Source organism: Dasypus novemcinctus, chromosome 9 (genome assembly GCF_030445035.2).
Source record: "Dasypus novemcinctus isolate mDasNov1 chromosome 9, mDasNov1.1.hap2, whole genome shotgun sequence".
NCBI classification, from domain to species: Eukaryota; Metazoa; Chordata; class Mammalia; order Cingulata; family Dasypodidae; genus Dasypus; species Dasypus novemcinctus.
The window spans coordinates 41,283,374-41,298,075 of NC_080681.1; the positions used below are offsets into that span (position 1 = coordinate 41,283,374).

The 14,702-nt window shown below is 35.2% G+C and overlaps 1 protein-coding gene across 1 annotated transcript in view; it reads left to right on the forward strand.

The window, feature by feature from the left end:
* Positions 1-14,702, forward strand: part of COL24A1 (collagen type XXIV alpha 1 chain) — a 365,386-nt gene that overhangs the window by 168,728 nt on the left and 181,956 nt on the right. The window contains exons 23-24 of the mRNA XM_058303231.2: positions 3,364-3,417; positions 6,517-6,561. Of these exons, the coding sequence (XP_058159214.1) occupies positions 3,364-3,417; positions 6,517-6,561 (99 nt within the window). The remainder of the gene's footprint in view (positions 1-3,363; positions 3,418-6,516; positions 6,562-14,702) is intronic.

Here is a 14,702-nt window from a genome sequence, read left to right on the forward strand (position 1 = left end):
TTATACTTTAGCCAGCCAGATTTACTAGTTAGTAGCTGAAATCAGTGGCCAACCATCTCTTCCTCCCCTGTTTTTGGGAAATGAAGCTTCCAATTCCAGCCACAGAATAGCTCCTGTGGTGGCTTGTGCTCTCAAAGTAAGATGATCACCAGCCTCTGTGGCATGGCCTGTAGTTAACCAGGGAGGCTGGTGCCGGTACCCCCAGCTGCCTTCCTGCTGGAGTTGGGGCTGGAGCTTGTGTTAGAGCTGCAATCCAATCTGGATGGAAAGAAGCCAGTTCCTGCCAGCACTGTGATTTTAAGTCTGCCCAGCTTTCCCTCATGCCAGAAACAGAGTTAAGATGGTGGCACTGGCCTCCTTCTGACTTGGACAGTTTCAAACTTTAGCTGTTCTTAGAATTATTCAGATAAATGTACTAATCAGTAGTTGAAGTTGTTGCCCAACCATCTCTTCCTCCCCCATTTTTGAGAAGTTGAGCTTCCAGTTCCAGCCACGGACTAGCTCTCGAGATGGCTTGTGCCTCCAGTGGAGGATGGGCATCTCCAGAGCACTCTACTCATGAATCTTCTCTGCAGATTAGCAATCTCCTCCTTCTATTCTTTCAAGGATGTTCCAGGATGTTCTTCTGGTCACCTGGAGACCCAAATAAGTGCTTTAAATAGTTCTGAGTGATTACTAATTGCCCTGTAGGAGGAGCTGACTCTAGGATCTCCTTGCTCTGTCACCATCTTGCCAGTTGTTTTTCCATCTCCACTTTTTAGATTATAAATATGGCCTCAACATTCAATATTATATGCTCAAGCATGATATGCTCAAGATTAACTTAATTTGAGGATCAGAAGATGTGACTCCAGTACTGATGCTCTCAATTGCTTGATTTCAAAGAGAGTATAAATATACTGATACCAGATCCCAGTGAGATTATTTGTAAAATATATAGATAAAATAGATAACTGTTGCCTAATTCTGTCATGTCCTGTGTGCTTGAGTTAATTCCCCATGTGTTACCCCATTTCTCTCCTTCCCATTTCAGTAAAACTCCTTGAAAGTGTTGTCTATACATTCTCTTTCCAATGTTTCTCTTTTTTCAATTTGCTGAAACCATTTTGGTCCCCACCACTCCAGTACAAGTGATATTATGATGATCACCAGTAACCTCCATTTTGCTTAGTCCAATGGCCATGTCTACTTACTTTCTCCAAATCCTCACATTTCTTAATACTCATTTTTCTCAGCATTTGGTACTGCTGACCACTCTCTCCTCCTATAAGCACTTTCTTCACTTGCATGGCTTTTCTCCTAACTCTTTGGCAGCAAATCTGCATATTTTCATTGTTTAAATTATAAATTTTGGAGTTCCACCAAGACTTCCTCTGTGGACCTCTTTTTTCTATCTATATTCTACCTAGACTAGCTCATCCAGTCTTGTGGCTTTAAATACCATCAAAATTCTGGTAATTTCTAATATTATATCTTCAGCTCAGAACCTTCTGACCCCAAATTCTAGGCTTGTATAACTACCACAGGATCTCCATTTAGATGTCTAAGAAGCATATCAAACTTAAATGCCCAAAACTGAGCTCTAGATTTGCCCTCCAAACTTGTTCCTCCTCTGGTTTCCCCATCTCATTTGGTCAGTTTTTTGTTAGCACAATGCCCTGATCCTGGCCTGCTAAGTTCTTGACTATGTTGCATAAAGGAATTTAAGGACATACCATAGGATAGGCAATGGAGTAAAGAGTTTATTAAAAAACAAGAAAAGAAAAAAGGTACACAATCCCAGACACAGATGTGGGTGTGCTATTAGGTGAACCACATGTGGATCCCTGGGTTAGGCCTTTTTAAGATCTTTCCTCTTTCCCTTTCCTAATGTTGGGGAGGACCCCAGCTGCTTGCCGTTCTGATTGGTTGCCTTACTGTCACACCTGTTAGCTCTCAGGGGACCAATGATGAGGGCTTTTGTTTGTAGTTATCCAGGACCAATGCAGAGGCCTGTCTGGAGTTACTTGGAGCTCCCCCTTGACATGGGACCTAATGGGCAGGGTCTTGGCAAGTTCTTTCTGGCCTTGATCTTAGTAGCAACCTTTCCTTGGGATTTCTGGGAAGGGTCTCATGGCCATGTTCCCTGCCAGGTCTCAGCTGTGACTTCATCTTCCCTTTTCCCTTTACTAACTTGCCTCATTAAGCAGACAGAAAGCTCTTGAGCTCATTCTTAACTACTCTTCTCATTCACATTCCACAAATTACCTGCTAGCAATTCCTGGAGGTTCTAATATCAAATCATATCATCATATTCAAATTTTGTCACTTCTTACAACCTCCTCTGCTGTCACCCTGATTGATATCTCTTTCATCTCTCACTTGAATTATTACAGTAGCCTTCTAATTGGATCCCTGCCTTTGTTCTTGGACCAAAGTGATCCTGTTAAAACATAGATTATGTCACTTCTCTTCTCCAAACCTGTTTAAGGCTTCCTGTCTCACAGTAAAAGTCAAAATCCTTGCTGTTACCTGCAAGGCTCTACATGTTCTGGCCTTCTTCCTCCCATTTCCTTCTCTCTCTACTGATTTCTGACCTCTCCTTGCTGACCTCATCTCCTTACTGATTTTCTCCTTTCTTACTCTGCTATAGCCACATTTCCTCTCATGGTTCCTTAAATACACCAGGTACCTTCCTACCTCAGGACCTTTGCACTTGCTGTTCTCCTCTGCCTGGAATGCTTTTCCTTCAGATATCCCTAGAACTTATCCCTTCCTTTACGTTTTTTCTCAGATGACTCTTTCTCAGAGAGGTCTTCCCTGGCAATTCTATCAAAAATTTCAACTAGATTTCCACACAGTTTGTATCCCCTTTCTCTGTTTAATTTTCTTTTACAATTATCACTACCTAACATACTATATATTTTACTTATTTTTTTCTTTATTAGAGAAATTTGGGATTTATAGCATAATCATGAATAAAATACAGGATTCCCATATACCTCCCTATTAGTAACACCTTGCATTAATGTGGAACATTTGTTACAATTGATGATAGCACATTTTGTAATTACACTATTAACTATAATCCATAGTTACTTATTTTTTCATTGTATCATCCTTACTAGAATGCAAACTTTATAATGACAGGTATGTTTAGTGTACTTCTCAATCCCTAGTTAAAACCGTGCATAGCACATAGTAGACAGTCAATAAATATTTGTACAATAAATGGCTAGTGAGTATGATTTTTTAAAGCCATATTTATCAAATAGTTTTTATAAGAATTATAAGAATAGTCTATATTTTATAAACCTTAGGAACTTTTCAAAAATGAGAATGACTAAGCATCTCTTTTTTTTCTTTTGTTCTGTTTCCTTATAGGGAAAACCTGGTCAAAAGGGTTATGCAGGTGAACCAGGACCAGAAGGCTTAAAGGTAAAGCTGATGATAAAGAGTGAAGTTTTTTAAAAAATCAGTTTTAAAGTAAAATTTTTAAAAAGATAAAATTAGGATGTTCATACATATATGAAGTGAACACATGTCAAAGATTTTATTCATCTCATTAGTTAATGAGGGAACCAGTAAATTGTTAAAACTGTCTCAAAGAACATTTAGGAAGTATATTTGTATATATATACATATATACATATATTTGCATATATATATACAGTTTAGTAAAGAAATGTTAGGATAAGATTTGTGGATTAGATACAGGGCAATAAGCCATAATTTTTTAGATTATCTATTCTACTGGACAGAATAGAAATCTACAAGTTATATATATAACTTCACTAAATCTAAGTTCTTTAATCAGTAGTAAATTGTCTATATTCCTTTGTTAATCATTGAGTGACCTTCACTCTTGATGACACTGAAATGACATGTCACCCATTTTGGGGGGACTTATTTCCTTTTTTTTTGTAGCACCAACAAAGAAAAGTAATGTAGCAGTTTTATACACATGCAGTATCAAGACCTGAAAGAAACTAGCTTATAAAGAACCATGATTTAAATTTAAAATTTAAGTGAAAATAAAAGAATCACAGCATTATTGCTAACTTTCTTAAAGCTATAGAGTTTATTATTTACATTACATTCATTATCATTTTTATGATGCTACAATCTAAGGAAAAGCTAAACAGCGCTTTTCTAGGTCAATTAAAAATGAAATATAAGCTAAATATTTTAAATCTAGCAGCATGTCTTGCTGTGTCTGAAATTCTTGTGGGGGAATATGCATACCTGACTCTCTCAGCTGACAGATAACACCCTCCAAAAAACAGAAGCACAGTACTTATAATCAGAAGATTTAATCAGTTCTCCTGCCCTGGAATTAATCCCTGTACCGCCAAAAGACTCTGTGAAATCCAGCTGCAAGCTACCATCCAACTAGCAAGAAACCTGAATCTCAGGTATTATCGATGTCCCACAGACTCCCGATGATCACACCAGAATTTAGATGGCTTCTGTGTTGCCCAGGAAATGGAGGAAGGTTTTTAATGCCCCTTCCTTCAAGTTGTAACTGTTTTTTTGCCTTTCTGTCTATCATGTAGGCATTCACCAAGATGTGGCCATTATATAAATAGGCCAAAGGCACTTAGAGTTGAATAAGAGTCATGACTATTCTCAGAGCCAGAGGACTTATTTTCTTTCCCGAGACCTAAGGAAATATTCCTTTCTTTATTGCCTTTAAAGACAACTGACTTTTTCAGGCTTTTGGAAAGCTAAAGCAAGAAGGCAGGCAATCTGCAAGCAACTTTTGCTATCTGTTTGATAATACAGATGTCCCCTAAGCCAAGTAGCATAGAAGTCTGTCTCCCTTTTTGAAATCTGAGGCAGGAATGGGTGGTGAGGGAAAAATACTAGAATATTAATAATATGTATATTATAATACCACATATTTGCTATAAAAGCTTTCTACTGAATTGTCCATCAAAAACTAGGTATTACAAACCTGTTAAAAGTGTTTCATTCTTTACTGTTTATCTAAATGCATATAGAAATTGAAAAGAAAATTTGTGTAGACTTTTAAAGTTTATTCCAAAATAATTACTCATAATGTTATGTTTAATGCTTAAAATCAGTTGGTCCAACAGTTATAAAATGAGAGCCACATTAAAAAAGTAAAGAGAAACATGAAATTAATTACTATATTTTATATAAAATTACTATATAATTATTATATTTTTTATAAAAATACTATATTTTATTTCCAATATATCAAAAATTATTTCATCATGTAATCAGTATAAAAATTATTAAAGAGGTGTTTTATATTCAATATGAAGTCTTTGAACTCTGGTGTGTATTTTATACTTACATTTCAATTCAAACCACTCTGTTTCACATGTTTAGTAGCGGCATTAAGTTAGCGGCTACCATATTATTCAATTCAGTTTAACATTGCCCTACTCCACACTGCAATATAATTACTAATACTTAGACAACAATTGATGGCTTAATTTCCTACTATTTCCCTAAACAAAACCTATGTTCATGTCAGATTCATTATGCATGGTGTCCTGAACTTAATCACTCAACTTTAATTAATCTGTGCCTTTACTCACGCCGTTTCCCATTACCAAAAATGGCCCTTTTCCATCACTAGTGCAAATATCATCTATTCTCCAGGGCCTCACTCAAGGACTATTTCATAATCCATTGTTTGAAATCGTTAATGTTTAGATTTTTGAAAGGTAATAATGGTACATTAACTATATGTTACTTCACACTGCCAGCAGGTTATGAGAGAGCACACCATAATCAGGTACATTAATATTTCTGCAGTGACATGTATGTTCCAGTTATGTGGAATAAATCAAAACTAGAAATAGGCCATACTCAGATCCAGTGACGATCCAGTGAAATGTTACCGCCAAATAAATTCAGGTTAGGTTAAGTTTGTCACCAACTGATTAGTGTAAACTGGGTTTTCAGAGCTTTGTGGACTTCGAAATTGTGGCTAAGGGTTTATAAGCATACATTTCTTCTTCAGTGACGCTAGCTCTAGCTACTCCAGCACACAGGGTACCTGTTTCTATGAACTCCTTTAGTACTTACCTGTGGCATTTCTTCTGTGCTCCTTGGCATTGGGAGGTACCTTTTGTGTGTATACATCTTATCTTCTCAAGCAAATATAGCACCCCTGTGGACATGGACTTTATTTTTATTCTTCATAATATCTTTAACAGTGCCTACCACTCTGCCTTTTACAGAGTACGCCTCAGGATGTTTTATTTTAAAAACATTTATTTATGAAAAGTGTTTTAAAAGTGATTAAAGTCATAAATAGAAGAAAGTAATTTAGGAAAGTAGGTTCATACTATTCTATTCAAATGAGAATAGAGGAAAGACCACAGAGATATTATAGAAACACCATAATACTACATACATATTTTGGGTAACTGAGAGACTCCTTTGCCTTTTTCTAGGTTATGACTAGATAATTACATTAAAATGAAAATGGAAGAGATACCATGAGTAATCTTGTTTGAAAAATAATCATTTTTACAACTTTATATTCTTGATTAACAGGGAGAAGTAGGAGATCAAGGAAATATTGGAAAAATTGGTGATACAGTAAGCTCATTTTATGCTCCTACTTTCATTTTTTTAATCATCTGTAAGCATTTTGAAGAATCATATTAGCCATAAACAGTGCTTAAAATTCAAAATAATTCTTGTCTTCTACAAATATTTTTTAAAGTTATCTCACACTGAAAAATTTAAGGGACTGTTTAATTATATTATGGCTAAAATGATAAAGACCTGAGTTAAAGTTATTCCTTATTTATAATTTGACATTTTTCATTATTTCAGTATTTTCATGTAATTAATTCTATGTATAAATGGATTTGTACTCCTTTCTCATCTAATGTCCCTTCTAAATTCCGTGAGAACACCAGAAGATTATAGGTAATATTATGGGCATGGGAATTACTGTGATGAAAAAATGATAGAATTCCATACAAAAAGTGAATAGAAAGTCATTTCCAAGTTTACATGTCTCAAAATGTATAAGTTTATAGAATACCCAGGTTGGCACTGGTGTGCAACAAAAGAGTGAGGACCTGGAACAGGTGATTTATCAATAGAGGTAAGATGCCTAGGTGAAGGGCCTTAACTCTAGAAATCAAGTTCAGGCACCTAGTTCAGGAAAAAACAAGAAAAAACATGCTCTGAAAGATTATTGAATCTAAGATTCCTGTCATATTTCTTTTTAAGGAGATAATTTAGTCTCTAAGTAGCTTTGGCCAATCAGAAGAAAACAATTATTAGGGAAGAAAATGTATATTTACAGATTGGAGGGAAAATGGGAGTTTTCATGAAGGAGAAATTATTTCACCTGGGTCTTTAATAGACTATCCTAATTTGCAGGGGAAAAAAACTGAAAGGGCATGGGAAGTTATTAACTTTGAGTCATCAGCCACATAATTTAACGTCATAAGAAACAGTTCTCTCCGTAAGCAGTCTGCTGAATTCTTTACTGGGGAATTCACTTAGAAAAAAAAGGAAAAGGTATCATTTCAAACCTTAAGCAAGGACTGTATTAGAACATAGATATATAGATATCATGAGTAATTCTGAGGCCTTTTTTTTTCAATAGATCAGGACAAATTTAGATATATATACTTTTTTTTTTAACAATATGTATTATAAAAGTGATTTTGTTTACATGAGAGATGGAGTGTAAATAGTGATGGAAAGTAAGGGAATCTTTTCAATTATAAATACATATAAAAATAGCAAAGGGCACTCAGAAAATGAATAAGTAAACTTGCTTTTATTTAAAACATTTTTCTTTTTAACTTTTCACCCATGTAAAAATCACTTTTCTGAAAACACCCCCAGGTTTTTGGGACTTGGAGTTGTCCTGGGTGGTGCTGCAGGGACAGTTACTGGACATTGTATGTCCTCCAATGGCCCACTGGGTGGACCGTGGGAGAGTGTGGGCTATGATGTGGACCACTGACCATGAGGTGCAGCGGTGCTCAGAGAGGTATCATCAAATCCAATGAATGTCTCATGATGATTGAGGAGGTTGTTGTTATGGGGGGAGGAGTGGGGTGAGGGGGGTGGGGGGTATATGGGGTAATGTTACATTAAAAAAATAAATAAAGACAAAAAAATCACTTTTCTGAAACTAGGTTTTTATCATCCCCTCATAGGCAAGGATATATATATATATTTTTTCCAAATTCTACTCAATTTATTCATTTTTTTAAAAGATATTACATTAAAAAAATATGAGGTCCCCATTCGCCCCCACCGTCCCCACCCCACCACTCCCCCCCCCCAATAACACTCTCCCCCATCATCATGTCACATCCATTGCGTCTGGTGAGTACATCTCCAGGTATCGCTGCACCCCGTGTCCCGTGTTCCACACCATAGCCCACACTTTCCCATGTTCCATCTAGTGGGCCATGGGAGGACATACAACATCCGGCAATTGTCCCTGGGGCACCACCCAGGACGACTCCAAGTCCCGAGAATGCCTCCACATCTCTTCTCTTCCTCCCATTCCCCGAACCCAGCAGCCACCATGGCCACTTTTTCCACATCAATGCCACATTTTCTCGATTATTAACCACAATAGTTCATGAATAGAATATAATTAAGTCCACTCTGATCCTTACTGTATTCCTCCTTCCTGAGGACCTTGGCTTGGTTGTGTCCATTCCACATCTATGTCCTGCTATTCTGATGTTAATGAACTTGCATTTTCATGTAATTTTAAAACTATTATTACAGTTGCTCAGCACTAAGGGTTTTAAGTACAAATCCATTGCAAATTCTACTTTTGCCTGTTTGGTTTGCAAATAAAATAAAGCCTACCTTCAAATAGAAATGAACTATATAAAAATGACTTTAAGTGAAATTGGACAATTAAATCTATATTATACAAATGCAGCACAGAGATCTGCATTTAGATGTTATAGGAAAAACTGATAGGATTTATACTTTATATTATGATCCTCTACAAATTTAAACTCACTTCTGATGTTTCTACTGACAAATTAGACCTACAATACAAAAGAAAAATGAGGCAAAATATAGTTGATATTTTCTTCCAATTATATTTATGATCTCAGGAGCATACTTATTTCTAATATTGCTGTCTGATTTTCCCTAGGTTCTTGGCTATGTTATGAAAAGAATTTTAAGTACATGCAGTTGAGTTAGGCCAGTAGTTTCTTAAGAAAATGAGAGAAAAGAAATGGGAGAAAATAACAGATTATGGGTCCCAGCTAGAGAGAGGAAAAGGGCTAAAAAAGAGATGAAAAGGGCTGATTTACAGACTTCAAGTCCCCATTACAGATTACAAGTCCCCAGGTCTACTTGCATCCTAATCCAGGCAGGGTGAGAAAGGGCAAAACAGGACTGATTTGGCTTCCGCGCTTGCTTTTTAAACCATTACTTTTTCCACCCCTTTGCTAATGTCGGGGGAGGAATCCCAGTTATTTGCTGTTTTGATTGGTTACTCCATCTGTCAGTCCTCCAGGAGGATCCAGTGATAAGGCCCCTTGAGAATATCCGGGGCTTTTCCTTGGTCCCTGACAAAATCCTTTCTGAATGGGGGCTCTCTCGACGTTCTTCCAGCAGCCATCTTGTGAGTTCTCGATGGCCACTTGTTATTCTACCAGATCCCAAATTTGCTTCTTTACTCCCTAATCTAGCCTTCCGCAATATTTGGCTTAATTTTAGTTCTGATTGATTTTGATCTAAATTTTACCTTAACATTTTTCATTATTAAAAAGCCATAAGTTATTAAATGGTTTAAAGGTAACTTTTCTGTCCATTTAACAGGTTAGAATAAACCAAGAAATATTAACTAGAAAATATATTATAGTTCCTTTCTCAAATAAAGTTTGGCTTGTTTAATTTTACCTTACTGTAGAATAAGGAGTCTTTATGTTATATTTGAACGAAATCTGTTAGAAGTAATTTTATTTTCTGTAGTGGGGAAAGCCAGCTAAAATGTCCCCTGTCAAATGAACCCACACAATATATGTAAAGTGATAAATTAACACAGGGCTAGTGGGTTTATTTACAGAGTGTGGAGTTAATTGCCACAAAGCAGATGATACCACTTGAAAACTTAAATGAGAAATTTAGTTTCTTGTTCCTATTTTGTGATTTAAATAAAAAATAAAATTTTCTAAAAAATTGTTTATAAGTTTACATAATTTTAAACAATTATATTTCCCCTACCTAATAAATAAACAAAAATGTATTTCCTCTATATAGTGAAAAATAAATTCTGGTAGTCTTATTTTCATCATTATTAATAAAGGAAGAAGAGGATCTCTTTAGTCTTAAAAGGTCATTGCCACAACCAGTAATCCTGAATCAATTTTTCTTACCTTTGCTAAGAAGGGAAGTTGGAGTATTTATGTCAATTAGATTATTCAAGGCTTCTCATCAAAGATGATTGTTACCTTATATTTCTCCAAGGTCAGTCAAAGAAATTCTGCAATTTCTGATTGACAAATTACTTAAGAAATATTTATAAACTAGAATTAGTAGCCAAAATTAAAATACCAGTGAAGAACATCTTTTCTTTAAATAACATTTAAAAGTTTAGTATATATGCTATTAATAGTGTTGAACTAGTTGCACACAGTACAAGAACCAATGGCCAGTGCTGTCCAAATAGGAAGTGTGTGATCTTGGCAGGTACTGGATTTCTGTCACTGGAGGAGAAGAAAGTTTATTAATCGTTTGCTATATGCCAAGCATTATATTAAGTAATATTTCGTATTATGGATTCAATTATTTCTCAATTTAAAACATACATTTTGTTATTATAGTTGTAAAATAGAGGAAACTGAAACACAGTAAGTAACCTATTCAAAATTACTTTGCTAATAAATTGCTGAGCTATTTATACCCAGAGCTCCTAACTCAAAATTTAAATCTTACTGCATTATACCATGCCAGGGATGTTTAATTAGTTAGACAGCCACTTGACCTAAAAGCTGTAGAGAGCTTAAAGCCTCAGCTATATTATTAAACAAAAAAGATCTTTCCAACTTTGAGTTCCATCTTTCTCATTAAGGATGGGGGAATAAAAGTCTCCCTCCCCCCCTTTTTTTAAAATTTTTTGGCTATTTTCAGTTAATTAAAAAATATAAAATGCCTGAAGAATACATTTGGCTCTCAGTAATTCCCATCTTTTATCTTATTAATTTCAAATTTTGAGAAATATAGTTCATACAATCCAGAGTTTTCTTGTCAACAAAGCTCTTAAGAGATATGGGAAGATATGGTTGCACTTCAGGACATCAATCTTATAATCTTGTAACTTTGGGAAATCCCAAAGTAGCTAGTTGTTACTTCATCCAAAGTTCTTGTACGGTCATTTAATTGCCTTTATTTGGACTGCCTCCATTTTAAATTTGTTTCTTTCTGGATTCATACCAATTAGAACCCAATTTGTAACAGAGCATTCCAACATAGCAGTCCCATTAATATTTCATATCTCTACACCTTTTGCCGTCATTTTCTGTGTAAAAAGAAATAATTCCTGTAAATATGCTCTCAATAAGTCTAATCTTAAAAGATGCTCCCTCATCCCTCCCATTCATGCATTCCACATTTTATAAATAAATATAAGAGAAGGTTTTGTTTTAAAGTAGGCAAGATGTTTTTGATAGAATTTCTAACATTCAAATAGGCTCTTCCAGGAGTGATCTAATACTTCATTTTTAGAATGTTTGGATAACTATCTTCAGTTATTTATTCAATAGATATTTATTGATTGTACCATGCACTTTTATTGAACATATGATCACGACTAAAGGTTTGACAGACATTAAACAATTGCATGAAGAAATATATAATTATAAATTGTGATATATTTTATATAGGAACTATGACAAGGATACCAAATTTAGATTAGGAAATGAGGTAAGGCCTTTTTGAGGAAATGACATATGCACTGTGACTGGAATAGTGTGAGTTAACCAGGCAAGGATGTGGAGAAAGAACATTCCAGGAATATATAGTAAAACACACATTCCACCTTTGCTACTTACCTTGCTTTAGAGAAATTACTTAACTCTCTAAATATCTGTGTTCTCGGCAGTAAAAATAGGAAAGTAATAACTATCTCAAATTTCTTGTGAGGATTAAATGTGATAATGCACAGTGTCACATAGTAAAAATTTGATAAATGTTGCTGTTTTGGTAATGGTGGTGGTAGATATTATTGTTATATGTGATGGTCCTAAGTGGGAAGCATTTCAGCTGCTTGGAAGAACTGAAAGAAAGCCGTATGGCTAGACTGAACCAAGGAAAAAGCCACGTGAGATAGTAATACTAGTGAAGGAGACAGGAGCCAAACATTCCGGGCTATGTTAAGTACTTTGAATTTGATCCTAAAGTTGATGAAAAGCCACTGAAGTGTTTTATGTAAGCCAATGATATAATCCAATTTGTGTGTTAAACTGTTTCTTGTTGCAATGGATTAGTAAATTGGAATATGTTGTGTGGTGCTGAAGTCAGTCAAGATTCTATTTCTGTAGCCTGAATGAGAGAAAAAGAGCTTAGACCAGGGTGATGGCAGTGGAGATAAAGAGAAATAAATGTATTAAAATAATATTTGAGAGATAGGTTGAATAGAAGATGTAAAAAAGGAAGGACTCTCATCAGGCTCTAGCACGTAATAGTCCTATATGTGTAATCTACTGTGTACTCTTTTTCCTGCTTGCTCTCTGGTGTTTTGGCCTATAGTTAATGACTGATAGACAGCAAGGAAGACGAAGAAGAAAGGCCATAGAAAATCCTCAAAATCAGTATTCCACTTATTACAAATGCTCCTAGATGGCTGATTGAAACTGGATTATAGCCAATTCATTCAAGAATAAAAGGAAAGGAATAAAAGGAAAGAAATTTACTTATTGAAGATCTGTCATCTCATTTACTGTTTTAAATAAGCATTGTAAAATAGATCTTTTTGCTGTTCTGTAAATGAGAAAACAAATTTAATGAAGTTATGTAATGTGTTCAAATTCATTTAACTATTAAGCAGCAGATACAGGCTTCAAATTTTCTAGCTCTGGTTCCAAGTCTATTTTCTCTGCATCAAGCAATCATCAGTTTTATCCTGTTATCCAACCAGTTAGGAAGATTTGGAAAAGACAAAATAACATTTTTTTCTGTAATCTCTTAGGCCAAGCAACCAATTAAAAATTTTTGATATTATAAAATTATATTAATTTCTGAGAAATTCTCAAACATAATTCATTGTCTTTATAAGGGAAGCAGGAAAGATTTTGAAGGAACTGGAAAAAATATTTTGGAACTGCTCAGTGCGAGACATCATTTGGTAGAGTATTAGTTTTGCTGCTTTCTGCATAACCAGGAAATTATCAAATCTGATACGAGTAGATTTTATTTTTTTTAATGAGGTTCATTTTTCCTTTCATTAACAGAATGCTAGCTTTAGGTGGGTCTTCCCAAACCATAAGTGAATCATATTTCCTGAGGGACAGCCCAGAAGCTGGTGACAGCCTTTAGCTAAACAGGAATAACTAAAGTAAAACTCTACCAACTGTCCCTACATAGGACCTCTATAGTTTCAGTGCCTTTATCTTAAAGAATGTCAATCACACCCTCCTGTGTTTAAGCTGCACAAACCTGTAGCATAGCTGCAAAGCTCTTATATGCTTCCCATATGGCCGGGGGTGGGGCAGAAGGAGGAATTTTTCTCAGGGAGTATAAAGTTATATGAAATATATATCCATGATAAGACCTGTACGCATTCCACACAGAGGATGAGAGAAATGTTTACCTGAATATGGTAAAAATTGCTACCGTTTATTGAAAAATCCAGGGTATGTTAGGTACTTTGTATATATTATATCATTACTCCTCATAAAGATTCTGGAAAATAATTATTACTCCTATTTCATACAAAAAGAAACTTCTTTTTAAGAGAAGTTAAGAAACTTCCCCTATGTCAGATACAGAGCTAGGATTAAAAAGGAGATATGTCTGTCATCTCCATACTACCTGCTTGTCTTAACAAGTAGCTGAAGATTTCAAATTGTCTTTCTAGTGGATACCATATTGTCCTACTATTACCGCACAAAGGTAGAAATCATGGGCTCCAATACTATGTTGTGGTTTGGAAAGTGAGTCTCAGAAACACCTGTGCATTAAAAGCATTAAGTTGTGGGATCTTGTATTTGTCATTTATAATCTTTGAAATGTATAAATAGCATCATTTATCCAATTAAGAAGGCACAGTGACTTAATTTCACTATAGTGTTATGTCTGTGAATGTGTAGGAAATTAGAAGGGACTGTACATAAGTGGCAATATCAAAAGGAAAGATAACAGAAAGTGTGTAGATGTGAACAGAGAACATATATGACATTACAGTTCCAGATGAATTGAAGAGAAATTAATTTAAAAGGACGATTCCTAACCACATGCCACTCTCTGAACATAAGGTATAGTTAACACCAAAATGAACTATTTCTTTATAAATAAGATGCCAATAGTTTCAACACACAAAATAGATTTATCTAAGAAAATGAAGCAATGGCAAATTTCTAGGCAAGTTGAGATGCCTAGAAAGATGTAAGGATGTCTGGGTCTTTGTGCTGTTAGACTAGTTCCTGCCCTAAGACTGCTTGTGTGCATGGCCCCTCCCTGTCATCTTATTAACATATGAACTATCAGGTGTGATCCTGGGCCCAGCATGAAGA